Source organism: Pleurodeles waltl, chromosome 11, assembly GCF_031143425.1.
Source record: "Pleurodeles waltl isolate 20211129_DDA chromosome 11, aPleWal1.hap1.20221129, whole genome shotgun sequence".
Taxonomy (NCBI): domain Eukaryota; kingdom Metazoa; phylum Chordata; class Amphibia; order Caudata; family Salamandridae; genus Pleurodeles; species Pleurodeles waltl.
The window spans coordinates 1012249457-1012268613 of NC_090450.1; the positions used below are offsets into that span (position 1 = coordinate 1012249457).

The window sequence follows — 19157 nt, forward strand, 5'->3', positions numbered from 1 at the left end:
GATATTTTATCAGATGCATCAGTATTTCTCTAAGTGCATTAAAGTATGCATAATTGTGACTCTGGTTGTATCAGACTATGTGGCTCATTATGCCATAGTCCCACGTCGGGTTGACCGCCTGTGCGGCTGTCACTCAGCGGGCCCTATTACGAGTTTCCCGCTGGGCGGAAATGGCATTTCCTCCCGCTGGCCCAGCGGGAAACTCACCACAACATTGACGCCGGCTTGTAATCAAGCCGGCTGCAATGTTGCGGTGCAACAGCACCCGTCGCATTTTTCACTGCCCGTAATCAGGGCAGTAAAAAGCGCAACAGGGCTGTCAATGGGGGCCCCTGCACTGCCCATGCCAAGTGCATGGACTGTGCAGAGGCCCCCATGGGGCCCGTGCCGCCCCCTTTCGGCCAGCATTTGCGTGGCGGCCCGACCGCCATGCAAAGGCTGGCGGAAAGGGGATTCGTAATCCGGAGAAGCACTGCCCTGGTGGATTATGACTGTCGAGATCACCAGGCTGTCGACTGGCAGCAACCTGGCGCTGCCGGTGGTCGGAACTTGGAGGCTCCGCCACAGTTGTAATGTGGCAGTCAGACCACCACTAAGGCTGCGGTCCGACCACCGCCGCGAGTGTGGCATTCTTAAGACTGCCACACTTGTAATGAGGGTCTATATGTCCATGTATACCTAGTTATGTAATTGTATACGTAAGTGTATACCTCCCTCTCTTACTGTATTAGTATACCGTATGACTAGGTATGTCACTGTACGCTTCAATGACTATCTCGCAACCTCACAGTATGCATCAGTGCATTGATGGGTGTGTCAATGTACCCAGTAGTGTGTTAGATATGTATCAGTATGCATTAATATATGCCTAGATGTGTCAGTATATGCATCAATTTATGGTTGTATTACTATATACATTTGCGTGACTTGCAACCTCAGTGTACATATTAGTGTGTGCCTGGTTCTGTCGCTATATGCATAACCACATTTCATGCTCCCTATAACCCATATATAGAGTAATATGTACATAACTTTTGTGTAAGAAAAATATACTGAAACTCAGGGAAAGTGGGTTACAGCCTGATCTCTGCTTCCAATTTATATTCCACTGTAGCATACACAATGCATGCATTAAAAACCCCTAGTATAAATCATTTCATAAAAACATAAAGACCTTACTACACATCTCCACTCTGTTTGAGACATATTGTTTTTAATGTCATATACAGTTTTATCCTTGTTAAATTCACACACACTTGTTAATACATGTTTATGGTAAATACAGAGTATCGTCTCCATACCTGTTGAAGGTCTTTCCTTGATAGGTAAATTACTGTCACAATATCACTGTAAATTCTTTTATTTGTATAAGCATGACATTTCAGAGTAAGGATGGTACTCCACTCTCACACCAAGGAACCAGTAATGGCATTGTGGTCAGTGACACTATCCTACAAAATCACAAACACTGTTTCGTATTTTTCATGTTTTCTTTAACTTATCTCACATCTGAATGGTTACTACCTGGTAACCCTTAATTGTATTTATGGGCATTAGCCCAATTTCCTACTGTGTGCTGGTGGAGTCATGGCTCCGTCGCGTCCCCCATATAACATTGTGACGGAGATGCTACTCCAGTCGGGGGTTTGAAAATATATTTCCCATTTTTTTTTGGTATAGTTCCTGTTACATTTTAAGTTGATTAATAAATATCTGTTGGAAAATTTACTTTCGTCAAGTTCATTGTACACAAAAACTGGTTTTATTTTATAATTTGAGGTGTGCTTTAAAAGTTCCGCTCCCCAACGCTTTCACCTTAGTTGTCATAGCAACCTCCTTTAGAACCCTGTACTGTAGCAGTAGTTCAAAAGTTCACTGTACTTTGTCAGCAGCAGACTATCTTCAATGTGTACTGTAGCAGGTGTGGTCGACTATCACAAAATGTAAGCATATCCAAAACGGGACTACTTATTTATCAAAAGACAAGAACTAATCAGTGATTGTCTGACTTCATATTTTTATCACAACCTATTTTTATATATAAAAATAGGTTGCAATATCCAAATCAAATTGTGAGTTTTTTTCAGTCAATTGGTCCCTGACCCTTTAACCACCTCACATTTTCTAAACTGCCTCACTAAGAGGCATCCTTCTCCTGAGTGCTACTGCTACTGCCCTACAAAATGGTTAAAGTGTGGATTGTAGGTGACAGCTATGCTTTTTGGCTAGTGAGTATGCTAGAAAGAGTGGCATTTACAGGGACCTGGGTTTGCGCAATGTGGATATTACTTGGATTGGCCAGAGATGGTTAAGCGGCACCAGTTGCTTCCACTGGTTGAAAGCATTAGAGATTGCCAACCACCTAACCTCATGATTGTGCACTGTGGAGGTAATGACCTAGGCACACCAGCTGGGGTAGGACTGGAAATCCTAGTAAAAGATACATTCAATGAATGCACCTTTTCCCTCACACTGCCTGTGTGTTCTCTAACATATTCCAGAGGCAGAAATGGAAGTGGTCAGCTGAATTCTGTCCACAGATAGACAAAGGCAGGAAACATGTTAATAAAACTATTTAAGCATTCCTCAGAGACAATAACATGGGCTCGATCTACAATAATAATCTTTGACATGCCTGGGATATATAGAAGAGATGGTGTTCACTTCATAGATGAAGGCAACAGTTTTTCTCAGCAACTTGAAACTCTGCATCCACTCGTATATCTACTAATCATATACACACAACAAACCCAAAGTCTCTTCTTAGAGCCACCCTGTATCCCAAACACTATATAAGTTTACAGGCAAATCAGATTTTTTTTTTTTTTTAATGTTGGAGTCGCAACTCTGTCACGAATTTGCAAACCAAAAGCAAAAATTCAGTGCAGAACATCCAATATATCGATCATATGTCATTGATATACATTCTCAATCTACCAACACATTTCTTAATAGCCAAATGGAAGTATAATAAGGTGTGTCAATTGATGTAATAGGGGGAAAGTGGATATTTCACTAGTAGTGTCAGAAAAAGTATGTGAGTGTGTGCATAACTTTATCTGAGTGCATGAATGACTGTGTAAGTGTCTGTCTAGATCTTTCAGTGGGTATACGACTTTCACTGTCTGTCAGTTGATGCATGAATGTCTGTGTGCATCTATCACAGGATTTAAAAGAGTATGAGTTGGTCTTTGAATGAGTGTCTAAGTGTCTGACTGTGTCTCTGAATGGGTGTATAAGTGTCTGAGTGGGTATTTGAGTGGGTGAATGAGTGTTACTAGGTCAGTGAGTGGATGCATGAATGTGTCACTGAGTTTGTGAGTGGGTGCATGAGTGCCTTTCTGAGTGGATGTACAAGAGCCTGTCTGGGCGAGTGTGTGTGTGTCAGAGAATATGAGTGGGTATGTGAATTCATGTCTGACTGTCTCTGAATGGGTCTATAGGTGCCTGAGTGGGTATTTGAGTAGGTGCATGAGTGTCACTAGGTCTGTGAGTGTATGCGTGAGTATGCCACTGAGTTTGTGAGTGGGTGCATGATTGACTTAGTGGCTCTCTGAGTGGATGTACAAGTTCCTGTCTGGGCATGTCAGTGGGTGTGTGAGTGTGTGTCAGAGAATATGAGTGGGTCTGTAAATGAGTGTCTGTCTCTGTGTGTATGAGTGTCTGTGTGTGTATTTGAGTGGGTGTATGAGTGTCACTACGTCTGTGAGTGGGTGCTTGAGTGTCTGAGTGGGTTTCTGAGTGGGTGTGTGAGTGGGAGAATTGATTTGAAAGAGAGACAGAGAAAGAAAGTGAGAGGGAGAGACCCCTGCATATTTTAAAAGGAAAGCCCTGGGGAGGTGGCAGTCCCTAGGGCAGACGGGGCCAAGAACCCCCCTCATATTTTAAAAGAAAAGCCAAGCCAAGAGGAGGTGGTGGTTCCCGGGGCCGTGAGTGAGGGCACATGGTCCCCGTGTATTTTAAATGAAAACCCTGGGAAGGTGGCAGTCCTCAGGGCAGCGGGGGCCATGGGCCCCCTGCATATATATATATATATATATATATATATATTTTTTTTTTAAAGCCCTGTTGTGAAGGTGGCGGTCCCTAGGGCAGCAGGGGAGCTGCGTCCCCCCCACTTATTAAAAAATAAAGCTCTGGGGTGGTGGTGGTCCCCAGAGCTGGGGATTAGGGGGGGGAGGGGGTAGTGGGCTGAAGACCCCCCTCTCCCCCCACCTCCCCCCCGCACTACACTTTTAATTTCTCCAGGACCTGGCCCACATGGGACCTGTAAAAAAAAAAAAAAAAAAAAAGCGGGGGAGTTCATGCTTGTTTTTTATTTTTTACATTTTTTGCTGCAAATTGGTGGCAAAAAATACATTTAAAAAATGTCTTTTGCTGTGGGGTGCTAAAGGGTCAGGGTGTCTCTACCCTGGCCCCTTTTTTTTTTTTTTACTTTTGCCCTGGGATGGCTGCAACAGTTCCTGGTTTCAAGTGTTGGCAGTCAATCAGAGCTGTGCATTTCCCTGCACAAGCTTGTCTTTGTTTGCAAATACATCGTGGCCAGAGATCTACAAATTTGAATTTCCCTAAATTTCTCAAAAACTACTGAATGGATTCACACCAAATAAGCAAATGCGTAATCTGTGTACCGATAGCTAGCTTTCTGTCAAATTTGGTATAATTATATCCAGTGCTTCGGCCTGTAGTTGTGTGTAAAGAATCCTATGGGAATTAAAGGGGGAAATGCAATTTTTTTTTAGCCCCTGTTTAGTCGGCCCCCTCTTGACAGATCACCCTCAAACTTTCCATGCGCAACAAGAATCACAGTGACACTTTTTTTGGAGTGTTTTCTGAAGATCTGTCAAACGGTGCCAAAGATATACACAAGTCAAAAAATGCTTTTACTATTGAAACATAGTCCTGTCTATAACTGGCGACTGCCAGTAGGTTATATATATATATATATATATATATATATATATATGTTCGATGGCATGTGTAGCTTCAGATAAACATGCTGTGCATTATCCTGCCATCTAGTGTTGGGCTCGGAGTGTTACAAGTTGTTTTTCTTCGAAGAAGTCTTTTCGAGTCACGAGACCGAGGGACTCCCTTTCGGCTCCATTGTGCATGGGCGTTGACTCCATCTTAGATTGTTTTCTTTCCTCCATCGGGTTCGGACGTGTTCCTCTTCGCTCCGTATTTCGAATCGGGAAAGTTAGCTAAATATCGAAAATTCAACTGTATTGTTTGCGCTCGGTACCGGTTTAGTGTTAGCATATCGACACCGATAGTAGCAGCTCTCCGGCGGCCCTTCGGGGCTTCCGCTCTTCAGCTGGGCCTGGTCGGCCCGACCGCATCCATCGACGAAACTAATGGACCAGACCCCCTTCCGCTTCTGTCCAAAGTGCCACTCGAAGTATCCTTATACAGACCAACACTTGGTCTATAATCTGTGTTTATCACCAGAACACAGGGAGGATACTTGTGAGGCCTGTCGGGTGTTTCGATCTAAAAAGACCCTACGGCATTGAAGAGCCAGAAGACTACAAACGGTGTCGACACCGAGAGAATAACTCGACGTCGAAGAGGAGGAAAGAATTTCCATCCAGGGGACTGACTCAGACAATTCCGAAAGTGAGCGACCCACGACGATGCAGAAAACAGTGAGTAAAACTGCCCCGTCCAAGACTCACACAAAGATCGTTAAGGCCAAGGGGATGCCACCGCCAGCAGGCCATGGCTTAACCCATCGAAAAGAAGGTGACCACACATCGGCACCGAAAAAGGCCAAAGAATTGCCGAAGATATCCGACTCCGGTCGAGATTCAGGCTCCGAACGATCTCGGCACCGATAGTTCGACTCACCCAAAGTGAGAAAAGTAACGTCGGAACCGAAAAATACTTTCGCGGAAGCATCGGTACCGAAAAAAGCGGCTTCGGAACCGAAAAGAAGCTCTTACACAGAAGAGCAAGGACTTTCCAGCCAAATGCATAAACACTGATTTGAGCAGGAAATAAGTATGGGGGAACCAGACCATACCCAAAGGAGGTTGCATATCCAGAAAGAGACTGGAAAAATACAAACTCTTCCTCCAATTAAAACCAAAAGAAAGCTGGCATTTCATGAGTCAGAAATGCAGCCAAAGGCAAAGGTGGCAAGAGATAAAACCCCACCACCAAGGTTTTCGCCACAACCTTCTCCACTACACTCACCACAGCTGTTCCCGGTAACAACACCTCCAATGCAGTCACCTACTCATACAGGGATGACACAGGATGATCCGGATGCATGGGACTTATATGATGCTCCAGTATCAGACAACAGCCCATATTGTTACCCAACAAGGCCGTCACCTCCAGAGGACAGTACTGCATATACTCAGGTACTGTCAAGGGCAGCTACATTCCACAATGTAGCAATGCATTCAGAGCCAATAGAGGATGATTTCCTATTCAACACGTTGGCATCCACCCACACTTCATACCAGAGTCTGCCAATGCTCCCGGGCATGCTCAAGCACGCAAAAAAGGTCTTTCAAGATCCAGTTAAAGGAAGGGCTATCACGCCTAGGGTGGAGAAAAAATACTAACCTCCCCCAACGGACCCTGTATTTATAACACAGCAACTTACACCAGACTCTGTGGTAGTAGGAGCAGCAAGAAAGAGGGCAAACTCTCAATCGTCAGGAGACGCACCACCGCCTGACAAAGAGAGTAGGAAGTTTGATGTAGCGGGTAAACGTGTGGCAGCACAGGCAGCCAATCAATGGCAGATCGCAAACTCACAAGCCCTGCTGGCTCGCTACGACAGGGCACACTGGGATGAGATGCAACACATTATACAGCACTTGCCCAAAGAACACCAAAAACGTGCCCAACAGGTTGTGGAAGAAGGACAAGCAATATCCAACAACCAAATAAGGTCCGCATTAGACTCGGCAGACACAGCGGCACGAACAGTCAACACTGCGGTAACCATTTGCAGGCATGCATGGTTACGAAGCTCGGGCTTCAAACCAGAAATCCATCAAGCTGTGTTAAACATACCTTTTAACCAGGAACAATTGTTTGGGCCGGAAGTGGACACAGCAATTGAAAAATTAAAGAAGGACACGGACACGGCCAAAGCCATGGGCGCGCTCTACTCCCCACAGAGCAGAGGCAAATTTAGAAAGCCACAATTTAGAGGGGGGTTTCGAATGCAAACACCAGAGCCTTCCACCTCGCAAACCAGCCCCTACCTATCAGGGACAATACCAGAGAGGAGGGTTTCGTGGCTCATACAGAGGTGGACAATTCCCAAGAGGAAGGGTAAAATTCCAAACACCTAAGACAAGTCAAACCAAACAGTGACTTCAATGTCACAAAACCCCAACACTTAACACCAGTGTGGGGGAGACTTACCACATACTACCAAAACTGGACACACACAACTGCGGACGCATGGGTCCTAGCCATTATCCAACATGGTTATTCCATAGAATTCATAAATTTACCGCCAGATGTGCCCCCAAGGGCACACAATATGTCCAAACAACACTTAGACCTATTACAACTAGAGGTCCAAGCATTATTACAAAAACAAGCAATAGAGTTAGTACCCAACCATCAGAAAGGAACAGGTGTCTACTCACTATATTTTCTAATTCCAAAAAAGGACAAAACGTTAAGACCTATATTAGTCCTCAGAACACTAAATCTCTTCAAGTCAGATCACTTCCATATGGTAACACTTCAAGACGTGGTTCCCTTACTAAAAAAAGAGGACTACATGTCAACGTTAGATCTCAAAGATGCCTATTTTCACATACCCATACATCCTTCCCACAGAAAATACTTAAGGTTTGTAATACACGGCGTACACTATCAATTCAAAGTGTTACCGTTCGGGAAGACAACAGCCCCAAGGGTATTCACAAAATGCCTTGCAGTAGTAGCCGCTCACATAAGGAGACAGCACATGCACGTATTCCCATATTTAGACGACTGGCTAATAAAAACCAGCACTCAACAACAGTGTCTTCTTCACACGCAATACGTTATAGAAACTCTACACAAACTAGGATTTTCTATAAATTACCAGAAATCACATCTGCAGCCATCCCAAATACAACAATACTTGGGAGCAACACTCAACACACAAAAAGCGATTGCCACTCCAAGTCCACAAAGAGTACAAGCGTTCCAAAATATAACATCAAACATACAGCTAAACCAACACTACCAAGTAAGGTTTGTAATGAAACTTCTAGGCATGATGTCTTCATGCATAGCCATTTTCCCAAACGTGAGATTACACATGCGGCCCTTACAACAATGCCTAGCAAAACAATGGACACAAGCACAGGGTCAACTCCAAGATCTAGTGTTGATAGACCGCCAAACACACTCTTCGCTTCAATGGTGAAACCCTGTAAATTTAAACCAAGGGCGGCCATTCCAAGACCCAGTGCCTCAATACGTGATCACAACAGATGCTTCCATGATGGGGTGGGGAGCACACCTCAACCAGCACAGTATACAGGGACAATGGGACATTCAACAAAAACAACTGCACATAAATCAGTTAGAACTGTTGGCAGTGTTTCTAGCATTGAAAGCATTTCAACCACTGATAGCCCACAAACACATTCTTGTCAAAACAGACAACATGACAACAATGTATTACCTCAACAAACAAGGAGGGACACACTCGTCACAACTGTGTCTCTTAGTCCAAAAAATTTGGCATTGGGCAATTCACAATCACATTCGCCTAATAGCACAATACATCCCAGGCATTAAGAACCAGTTAGCCGACAATCTCAGTCGAGATCACCAGCAAACACACGAATGGGAAATTCATCCCCAGATCCTACAGGATTACTTCCTACGCTGGGGAACACCAAAAATAGACCTATTCGCAACAAAAGAAAACGCAAAATGCCAAAACTTTGCGTCCAGGTACCCACACCCTCAATCCAAGGGCAATGCGTTATGGATCAGTTGCTCAGGGATATTTGCTTACGCTTTTCCCCCTCTCCCACTCATTCCTTATCTGGTAAACAAACTAAGTCAAAACAAACTCAAACTAATTCTCATAGCACCAACCTGGGCTTGCCAACCGTGGTACACAACACTGCTGGACCTATCTGTAGTACCTCACATCAAATTACCAAACAGGCCAGATCTGTTAACTCAACACAAACAACAGATCAGACACCCGAATCCAGCATCGCTCAATCTAGCAATCTGACTCCTGAAGTCTTAGAATTTGGGCACTTAGACCTTACACAAGAATGTATGGCGGTCATTAAACAAGCTAGAAAACCTACTACAAGACATTGTTACGCAAACAAATGGAAAAGATTTGTTCATTACTGCCACAATACTCAAATTCAACCACTACAAGCTTCCGCAAAGGACATTGTAAGCTACTTATTACACTTACAAAAGTCTAAGCTAGCATTCTCTTCTATTAAAATACATCTCACAGCAATATCTGCCTATCTGCACATTACACATTCAACATCGCTTTTTAGAATCCCAGTCATCAAAGCATTTATGGAGGGATTAAAAAGAATCATACCCCCGAGAACACCGCCAGTACCTTCGTGGAACCTTAATATTGTATTAACACGACTCATGGGACCACCATTCGAACCCATGCACTCTTGTGAAATGCAATACTTAACTTGGAAAGTAGCCTTTCTAATAGCTATCACATCACTTAGAAGAGTAAGTGAGATACAAGCATTTACTATACAGGAACCCTTTATAAAAAATACATAAACAAAGTGGTTCTCCATACAAATCCCAAATTCCTACCAAAGGTTATATCTCCATTCCACCTAAACCAAACAGTGGAACTCCCAGTCTTCTTTCCGCAACCAGACTCAGTAGCCGAAAGAGCCTTACATACATTAGACATAAAAAGAGCACTAATGTATTACATTGACAGAACAAAACAATTTCGTAAAACAAAACAATTGTTCGTAGCCTTCCAAAAACCTCATGCAGGTAATCCTATATCCAAACAAGGCATTGCCAGATGGATAGTTAAATGTATTCAAACTTGCTATATTAAAGCAAAAAGAGATCTACCTATTGCACCAAGAGCACATTCTACTAGGAAAAAAGGCGCCACAATGGCTTTTCTGGGAAATATACCTATGACAGAAATTTGTAAGGCAGCCACCTGTTCTACGCCTCATACATTCATGAAGCATTACTGTGTAGATGTGCTAACAACACAACAAGCCACAGTAGGACAAGCTGTATTAAGAACATCATTTCAGACAACTTCAACTCCTACAGGCTAAGCCACCGCTTTTGGGGAGATTACTGCTTATTAGTCTATGCACAGCATGTGTATCTGCAGCTACACATGCCATCGAACGGAAAATGTCACTTACCCAGTGTACATCTGTTCGTGGCATGAGACGCTGCAGATTCACATGCGCCCTCCCACCTCCCCGGGAGCCTGTAGCCGTTAGAAGTTGGATAAAAACTGGAAATTTGTAAATAAATATTATTTTAATACACATTATGTACATACATACCTACTCCATTGCATGGGCACATTTAGTATATTCACAACTCCTACCTCACCCTCTGCGGGGAAAACAATCTAAGATGGAGTCGACACCCATGCGCAATGGAGCCGAAAGGGAGGAGTCCCTCGATCTTGTGACTCGAAGAGACTTCTTCGAAGAAAAACAACTTGTAACACTCCGAACCCAACACTAGATGGCAGGATAATGCACAGCATGTGAATCTGCAGCATCTCATGCCACGAACAGATGTACAATGGGTAAGTGACATTTTCCATATATATATATATATATATATATATATATATATATATATATATATATATATATATATATATATATATATTTATATATATAATGGAAAATCAGAAGTTAAAGTGACATTATAATTGGGTATGGTAATAAGGTGTTGGTAGAAAAAAACACAAATTCACTAAGGTAATAAGCAGTGCATGAGGGGGTGCAAGTTAAAGTTAGTTCGCTAATTAAGAACATGCGAATTTCAATGTTGTTTTGTTTTAAACATTAGTTCTTATCGCATATCAACACCTAGCTATAACGTCACTTTAACCTTTGTTCTTTTCACAGAATTTCTGTTTTTTTTTGTGCTTTTTTTAACGTAAGAGAAGATGTTATTACCATGCCTAATAATATTACTTTAACCATGTTTTTTTATCATATTCTAAGTTGAACATAAGCTCAACTCCCTCAGGCAACCTTCAGCCAACCCCCCGCTGCACATAGCGTTTAGCCATGTGCTGTGGGGAGTTGCCCACAGGTCCTGCCCTCCAGGCACACCTTAGGTTCAGACCCCAACACACATGGCCAATCAGAATTTGGCAGATGTTTTGGTACCATGGTGGTAATGCAGTACTCCCATGGTACTAACATTCCAGATATCTCAACTTTTTCTGAAGGGGTAACCCCTTCATGCCCGTCCCAAACCCTTCTTTAAACGCCAATTTCTCAAAAGCAGCTTAACAGATTTATATAAAATCTAAAAAAACATGCTTCCTGAGTAAAATTCCGACTTTGTTCCATTGACATTTGAATGTGGTGGGAAGTGAAAATCTGGGTACGACTTTTATGTAGCGAGTGAAGCGAGTAAGCTCAATGGACATTTGTGGGGTCCAGGGTGGGTCCTCCTCCCAACAAAAAAATCGAAAAACATTGAAAAATGGTGCTTTTGAAATGAAATAAATTTAGTGAAAAGCAAGGTTTATAGACCAGTGGGAATGTATAGTCTTTAAATATTAAAAACTGCCCCATATCTTACTGCATCAGTATGTTCACTCTTTACCTTAATGTGGGTATTGCAGACCGCAAAAACTTCAGGCCCTTTAAAGTGTGTGCTTACCCAGTGTTTTGCTCTGCATGTGGCATCAACTTTGGAAGCAAATGCTCTAACCAGAAATCAGGAAGCACCCACAGCTGCTGGCTGCAATCAGTCATACAGAACTATCTGCAGACAGACCTTTGAGTGGGATGGAAAAAGTAGAGGCTCTCTAAAAGGGAACATGCAAAATAAATTTCTGTGATTCCCTCAGTGTGCCACCCGACCTGTATTGTGGTTTCTCTCTGAGATGTTATTGCATCCAGAAATATAACACAACTGACATACACCTAAAACCCGTCAGTGCTATTGGCTTTGTGAATGGTTGTTAGCAGATAAATGAGTAACAGCAAAGATTAGTTATAAATAATTAACGTTGGACATTTTTAAATTCAGAAATTGTGAGACTGAATTAAATATTATTGAGGCCTGTGGAAGGAGTAGGGCCTTCAGTTATGTGTGCTTTACGTTAGATATGTATGCTTTTTGTCTCTTCACATCTCAGCCATCTGCACATTTTTAACCTCCTCTCTTTCCCCTTCCGCACCCTCTTCACCCTCCTCTAAATGCACTCCATTGCATCGCCCTCATCTTACCACCCCAAACATACACTGCACTCATTCACATTTAAGCACTTTATTTCATTTTGACTTCTAAATAATTGACCTCTACACATTTACACTGAATTTCAGTTGTAACTGGAATACGTGACCATTGTTCTGTGTGCTTTGCAGGGGCGCCAACACACTGACAGGCACTTTGCTTTACCTTCAGCCTCAGCACCAGAGCTCAAAATCAAAGCCCCTCATAAATACCTGACAGGAGTCAAAGTGTGCACTGTGCAAGAGAAATAAAAAATACAGAAATACAGCATGATGAAACAGTTCACTCTCCTGGCGAATGCAACTTTAAGTAAAATGTGAAATAAGAGAGGAACTAAATTGCTTGAGAAGCTGACGAAGGCGGCAACGCCGAAACGCGTTCTTTTCTTTTGTGCCAATAAACCCTGATGAATTACGATTCCCGCGGAGTGCTGTCCTTCTCTGTATCAATGGGATCAAGTGTGGATATATATATATATATATATATATATATATATATATATATATATATTTGTGTGTAAATATGTATATATATATTTGCAGAAACACACATAGATATCTGGCTAGATATGTTTGAAAAAAAATAATATTTGTGTATTTACCATCTTACATGCGAGTTAAAGTACTCCCGATATAATATACCGAAATGTAAAGGTACTCTTGAGAGTAATGTCTCACAATGTAATGACTCACGATGTAAAAGCTAGGGATGTAACTACTGATATTCATACAAACACCAGCGACGAGAAGACGAGTACCTGCGTCCTCCTGTGTCGTGTGTCCTGAAGACCCACTTACTCTATCCCTGGTATACCATCAGGACACGTCACATAGCTGCCGCCTGCACAGTTTGATCCGTCCCCAGGGTCTGCAGCTTGGCCTGATAGGTCTGGTTATTGACATCCAGCCCAGACATGCCATAGATTGGATAAACCCGATCTGATGACATGGATTTCTCCTCTGCCTTCCTAGACTCCAGGTTTCCGATTGTTTCCTATGTATATAAGTCCTGTACAGTTGCATACGGCTTTTGTCTATTGCACGGCACCAGTTCCTACCCTGCTAGACAGTTAAAGACCAGTGTGCTAAAATAGTGATGGACACTGGCGTCCCCCACTAATCTACAACACTTTATGGTGACCTTATTGTGGCTGATGGTCCTTATTCCGTTCTTCTCGTCACGGTTCCCCTTTCTTTGGCTCTAACTCTCTGTCTGAGATCTTTGTGGGAACGTCAGCTTACCTGGTTACTTGGGAGGCCTGGTACAGCTGCAGGCACGTGCTCTTCTGCTGGTAACCTTTGGCAGGCTGCACTCTTGCATGTGTCTTCTCCTAAGTCACCCAGCAGAGCCATTTTCTGGCAGGCCTTCTCTAGAGGATGTAGAGTGGTAATCCAGTTTCCAAACAGTGACCGCCATCGCGCGTGGCTGAAGCAGGATGTGTAGCACCACCTGCACCACACGTGCTTAGTTAGAGAAGATGCTTTCTTTGACTTCCCAGAGTTCAGTGCAGATCATAGGCACTATTCTGAAGACAAACGTCAACCTTGTTCCTGGATGAAGTGTTGTGATACTGGTAGAACCAGCTTATGTAAAGTTCATGTGGTGCCTTAAAGCAGTCCATTGCATAATGTTCATTTATTAGTGAAAGGCTATTGAAGGGCATTTCACATTCATCTGTTTTCCTTTTGTTTTTGCTCCATCTCCAGGTCTTGAATTCGCCTATTCGGCAGCTCCCAAGTGCATGCAAAGTGCCATCATGGGCCTCTTCTTCTTCTTTTCTGGTGTTGGCTCCTTTGTCGGTTCGGGGCTCCTGGCGCTGGTCTCCATCGATGTCATCGGATGGATGAGCAGTCATGAGGACTCGGGTGAGTACCAGCAGTAGGACTGAATCATGGCCTCGCTTCACACTCTACCCAACAGAACAACTTTCACATTTCTTTCACTGAATTCTTTTTATTTTTACTTTCCCTTTCTAAACTGTTATTTGTGAGCCAGATATCTTTTTTTTTTAAATATTCAGTATACCCCAGTATGTATCTGTTGCAGTACATCAACACTACTAGTTTCTGTTGCGCATCTGTAAAGGAGGACATCTTAACCTAAATGACTTCTGGAAGGACATCTCTACTCCACGGTGAACGATTCTCAGATAAAGGCTTCGGCTGACCATAACACTGCTTTCTCCCCATCCTTGCCTACCTTTGGTTGTCAGAGTAAGCGGGCAGGGCCAGTGACATTCTCCCAACCTCCCTTCATGCAGAAGTATTGAGTGGAATGTCCATGTCAATAATATGTAATGCCTTTGCATAAATATGAACCAGCAAGGATCTTGGTCGGCTCTATATGGTCATAGACAAGGTGAAATTGTGGTCATCCATGTTGACCATCTATAAACCACTGGTGACGTTTGTAGGGTCTAAAACCCATTGGTGTACTGGCCATGTGCCGTCCGACTCATTTCATTATTGTGGTTGAACTTCTGTGCTATCCTGCACAGAGGACGTGGGTCTCTCGAGTACCTTGACAGGTGATGTGCACATTCTGTGCCTTGCTCCACTCACAGAGCAGTAGGCCATCCACCTAAGGTGTTGCTCCAGTCATCATGGGTTTCTACGATGACCAGCCCATTTTATGACTCTCTGCTGCTGGCTACTGATTTATCTAGTTGTGGTGCACCCTAAATTGTGGACATTACACGCTAACTCCATCCCCTAAAATGTAAGTAATCTGTCATGAGAGGACTTCCTTAGCCCCCCCTGAAGGTGAGCAGTGTATGACGGGGCACTAGATTTTCGAATCCCTTCCTGCACTGCAGTCACAACTGATCCTCCAGAAAGGCGAGGGGTACAGGGTCTGAGTGCACCAGGGCTGCCCTCGCTCTTCAGAAGCACTCCATCCCTCTGCATTCTTGAGTTGGCTTCTGAGATCATTGACTTTTTCCTCATCCCTCTGGATCTTTGATTTGGCGCCTGAGATCATTGACTTTGCCCTCCATCCCTCTGGATTCTTGAGTTGGCTTCTGAGATCATTGACTTTGCCCTCCATCCCTCTGGATTCTTGAGTTGGCTTCTGAGATCATTGACTTTGCCCTCCATCCCTCTGGATTCTTGAGTTGGCTTCTGAGATCATTGACTTCGTCCTTCATCACCTTCGCCATCCAGGGACTTCCTCTTTACCAGCAGTGCGCTCAGGGCCCCCTTTGAGATTACATCACCCAGCACCCTGCTCCATGTATCTCACATCCCTCACATATGATGCAGGATGATGTTTGCTGTCTTTCAGGCTGGAATACTTCCTAAATGTGCTTCAGCATCTCACCTGCTTCTAAAGGCCAATGGTCAAAGCTGATGGTACCTGCAGCTCCGGGCGCTTCATCAGTGTACGAGGATATATCCCAGGTGACCTCAAGGCCTTTTCCACTCTGTCAGCAGTTCTGAACTCACCCGTTTTTATACAACCCCCACAGTCCTGTTTTGGGGCCAGTGTGTTCTGTTGAGGAGTTTTCAGCAGCACCTCATGTTCTACCTTTTTCTTGCTGCTCCTTCTCAGTCTGCTTTCACTCTCCTCTTTTGCCGATGTCACAGGTGTATCTACTGTTTTTTTTTTTTTTAAACAATTGTATCAACTTTTTTTTAACACTTGTATAAGATTCTTGTAACATGCTTCCTACTGCCCAAGCAGAGGTTCTAAATGTGAGGGTTATTTAGACAAGCTGGTAAAATGCAAAGCCTTTTATTCATTTTCAGTGAAGAACAAACTGATGGATGTTAGGCAAGCTTTAACGTTGTGTGACTAATGTGACGTACTTGGGATGAACGGACATCTCCGCGGGCCCTCTAAGAGCCCAGGAACCTTGGCTGTGTTTCTTCAGCCCTGTGGTAACTGGTCTAGAGCTTGGCTTCAGTGGAGGCCATCACTGGCCCCTGATCTCAGTGGGTTGGTGAAGTTTCTTTCGTCAGTCTGTGATGGGGAGTCACGGAGTCTCCTCAGTGACCTGTTCAATAAGGATTGTGAACAACTACCCAGGTTATTGTTATCATGTCAATGTTCTCCTGAATCCCATCCCTTGCATGACAGCCAAACCCATAAGCCCAGCTGTGTCTCAGTCAGTTCTGTCATCTCCTGCATGCAGTCCGTTTCTCTGCCTGCCCCCTGGGTGCAGTCTTCGTTCACCTGCCAGCTTTACTGTACCACCATCCTTCTGCTCATCTGTCCAGTTCTCCTGAATCGCCCCCCCTGGTATCTGCGCCCTTCCGCCAGAGGCATCTCCTCTATTACAACACGCAGTGGACCACTATGGACCTTGAACTCAACTCATAACCAAACCATACTTTCTGGCATCAAGTAAAATCACCATTGTGTATGTGAAGCTCCTTCCACGCCTGAGCTCCTATTCATGACTGACATGAGCTGACACGTGGCCAGGTGCCCTCATCCCACCCCACAAGCACATCTTGGTGACCCACAGTGTGATTGTGGAATAAGAAGGGCCATATTCTTGATCCGACAGAGAATGTGCTGGTTCTCCCAGAGCTCCATGTCCCTGCTTAACAGGCAGGTAACCTCAGGTCTCAGGCGGGCAACATTTGGATGAATCCATGATTATCTGATGTCCTTTCAGTCTGGTCCCTCTCAATCCTTTACATGTCCCTGCTTAACAGGCAGGTACCCTCAGGTCTCAGGCGGGCAACATTTGGATGAATCCATGATTATCTGATGTCCATCCAGTCTGGTCCCTCTCAATCCTTTACTGGCACCTGGGAGGGATCCTCAACCTAGCCATGTTCCTCCTTATCACAAAGGATCTTCTTAATCTATTTTAATCTCTTAGTTTGAGAAACCTGCTGATATCCAGCCCCTCAAGGTAGTGGATCACCCGCATCCCTGGGTGGAGAAGTGTGGCACAATGGTTAGAGCGGCAGACCCTGATGCAGAGATCTGGCCTGGGACCAGGGTTTAATTCCCGCCTCGGTGGGTCTTGGGCTCAATTCCCTTGGACCAGATAATTCTCGCCTCGGTGCCTAATCTAATTAATGGGTCCCACTCTGTAACTCTGGGCAATAGCTTGCTTAATCTCCACAACGGCCCTCACAGCGCTTGGTTGCCTGGCTTCACCCTGGGGGTGCCCAGGAGTGGACGCCTCACAGGGAAAAGCCAGGAGGGGTTCCACAGCGGTATGCGTACAGCGCCTTGAGACCCTAATGGGTGAGTAATGCGCTATACAAGTGCGAAGTTTTTACCCACCCTGCTTTATCCCCCACCTACAAGCTATGCTGGCACCTGATACCCTCGTTACCCTCAGCACTGATACATTATCATGCATCCAACACCAGTCAGAGGAAGATCACTCCTTTCCTTACCCCCACACTCAAGAGGACAGTTCTTCCTGTTCCCCATCACACCTTAGGACAGAGTCAGAGAGGAAACTTTCCTTGAGGTGAGCGGGTGGACTACGTTATATAAGTGGGCCTGAGGCTGAACATGGCTTCTTCATGCCAGTGGGCACGAGGCAGAACTGAACTACTTTACATCAGTGGGCACAAACTAGGGCTGGACTCCTTCATGCCAGTGGGCACGTGCCACAGCTGAACTATTTATTTCAGTGGGCACAAGGTCAAGCTGGACTACTCCATCCTGCTGGACACCAGGCAGAGCTGGATTACTTTATATCATTGGGCATGCTGCAGAGCTGGGCTTCTTTATATCAGTGGGTACCCGTCGTAGCTAGGTGCCTGTCGTAAGAGGTCACAAACAAGGGCATTAATCGCTATTACAATTACCCTATTCCTCTAAATGGTTTTGCTTGGAAATTGTTGATCCTTGAGATGTGAGGAAGCTGTAAGCTTCTGAGGGTGTAATGGGAAAGGATGGGGTAATGGAAGTGTGGGCAGCGAGCCAGCCTCTGAAGGGTGATGGCCTGCGACGTGGCCAGGAGCCAATATTGAGAAGGCGTTGGATGTCGCTGGCCTTGTAGTGCTGGCCAGCCACCCCTACAGGGAGATCATTCAACCACTGAACATTCAGCTAACTGCAGGCTCTGCAGGTTAAATGAGATGTAATCAGGGGTTCTGGTGCTGAGAGAGGACTGCCAGAGAGCATCCACCGTGGAATGTGCCTGCGCTGCTAATGAGGGAAAAGGCCAAGATGCCTATCTCTGCTGAATAATGACAATTCTGCAGGTGCTGCAGCTAAACGTCCCTATTCAGCCAAAGATGATAGATGTTTTGTAAAATCTGCCACGTGCTGGCAAAGATACATAAAGCAGTTCCATTGTTATCCACCCTCTGATAGTTAAGTCTGTACCTATTGTGAACTTGGAGAGCTAAAGGAACTACATAATGTGATTTCACACCCCTCTGCATCCATGGCCTCCCCTCTAGATCCACGGCCTCCCCTCTGCATCCACGGCCTCCCCTCTGCATCCACGGCCTCCCCTCTGCGCCTTCCGGCCTCCCCTCTGTGCTTCTGGCCTCCCCTCTGCACTCACAGCCTTCCTTCTGCGCCTCCGGCGTCACCTCAATACCCATGACCTCCCCTCTGCGCCTCCGGCCTCACCTCAGCACCCACGGCCTCCCCTCTGTGCCCACAGCCTCCCCTCTGCATCTACGACCTCCGTTGTGCATCTACGGCCTCCCCTCGGCGCCTACGGCTTCCGCTGTGCTCCCATGGCTTCCACTGTGTACGACCCCCACTTCCTCTGCACC

The 19157-nt window shown here is 44.8% G+C and overlaps 1 protein-coding gene across 1 annotated transcript in view; it reads left to right on the top strand.

Moving 5' to 3' along the window:
* The window catches only part of SLC15A4 (solute carrier family 15 member 4), a 235254-nt gene that overhangs the window by 204640 nt on the left and 11457 nt on the right, over positions 1-19157 (top strand). The window contains exon 7 of the mRNA XM_069215370.1: positions 14160-14318. Within this exon, the coding sequence (XP_069071471.1) occupies positions 14160-14318 (159 nt within the window). The remainder of the gene's footprint in view (positions 1-14159; positions 14319-19157) is intronic.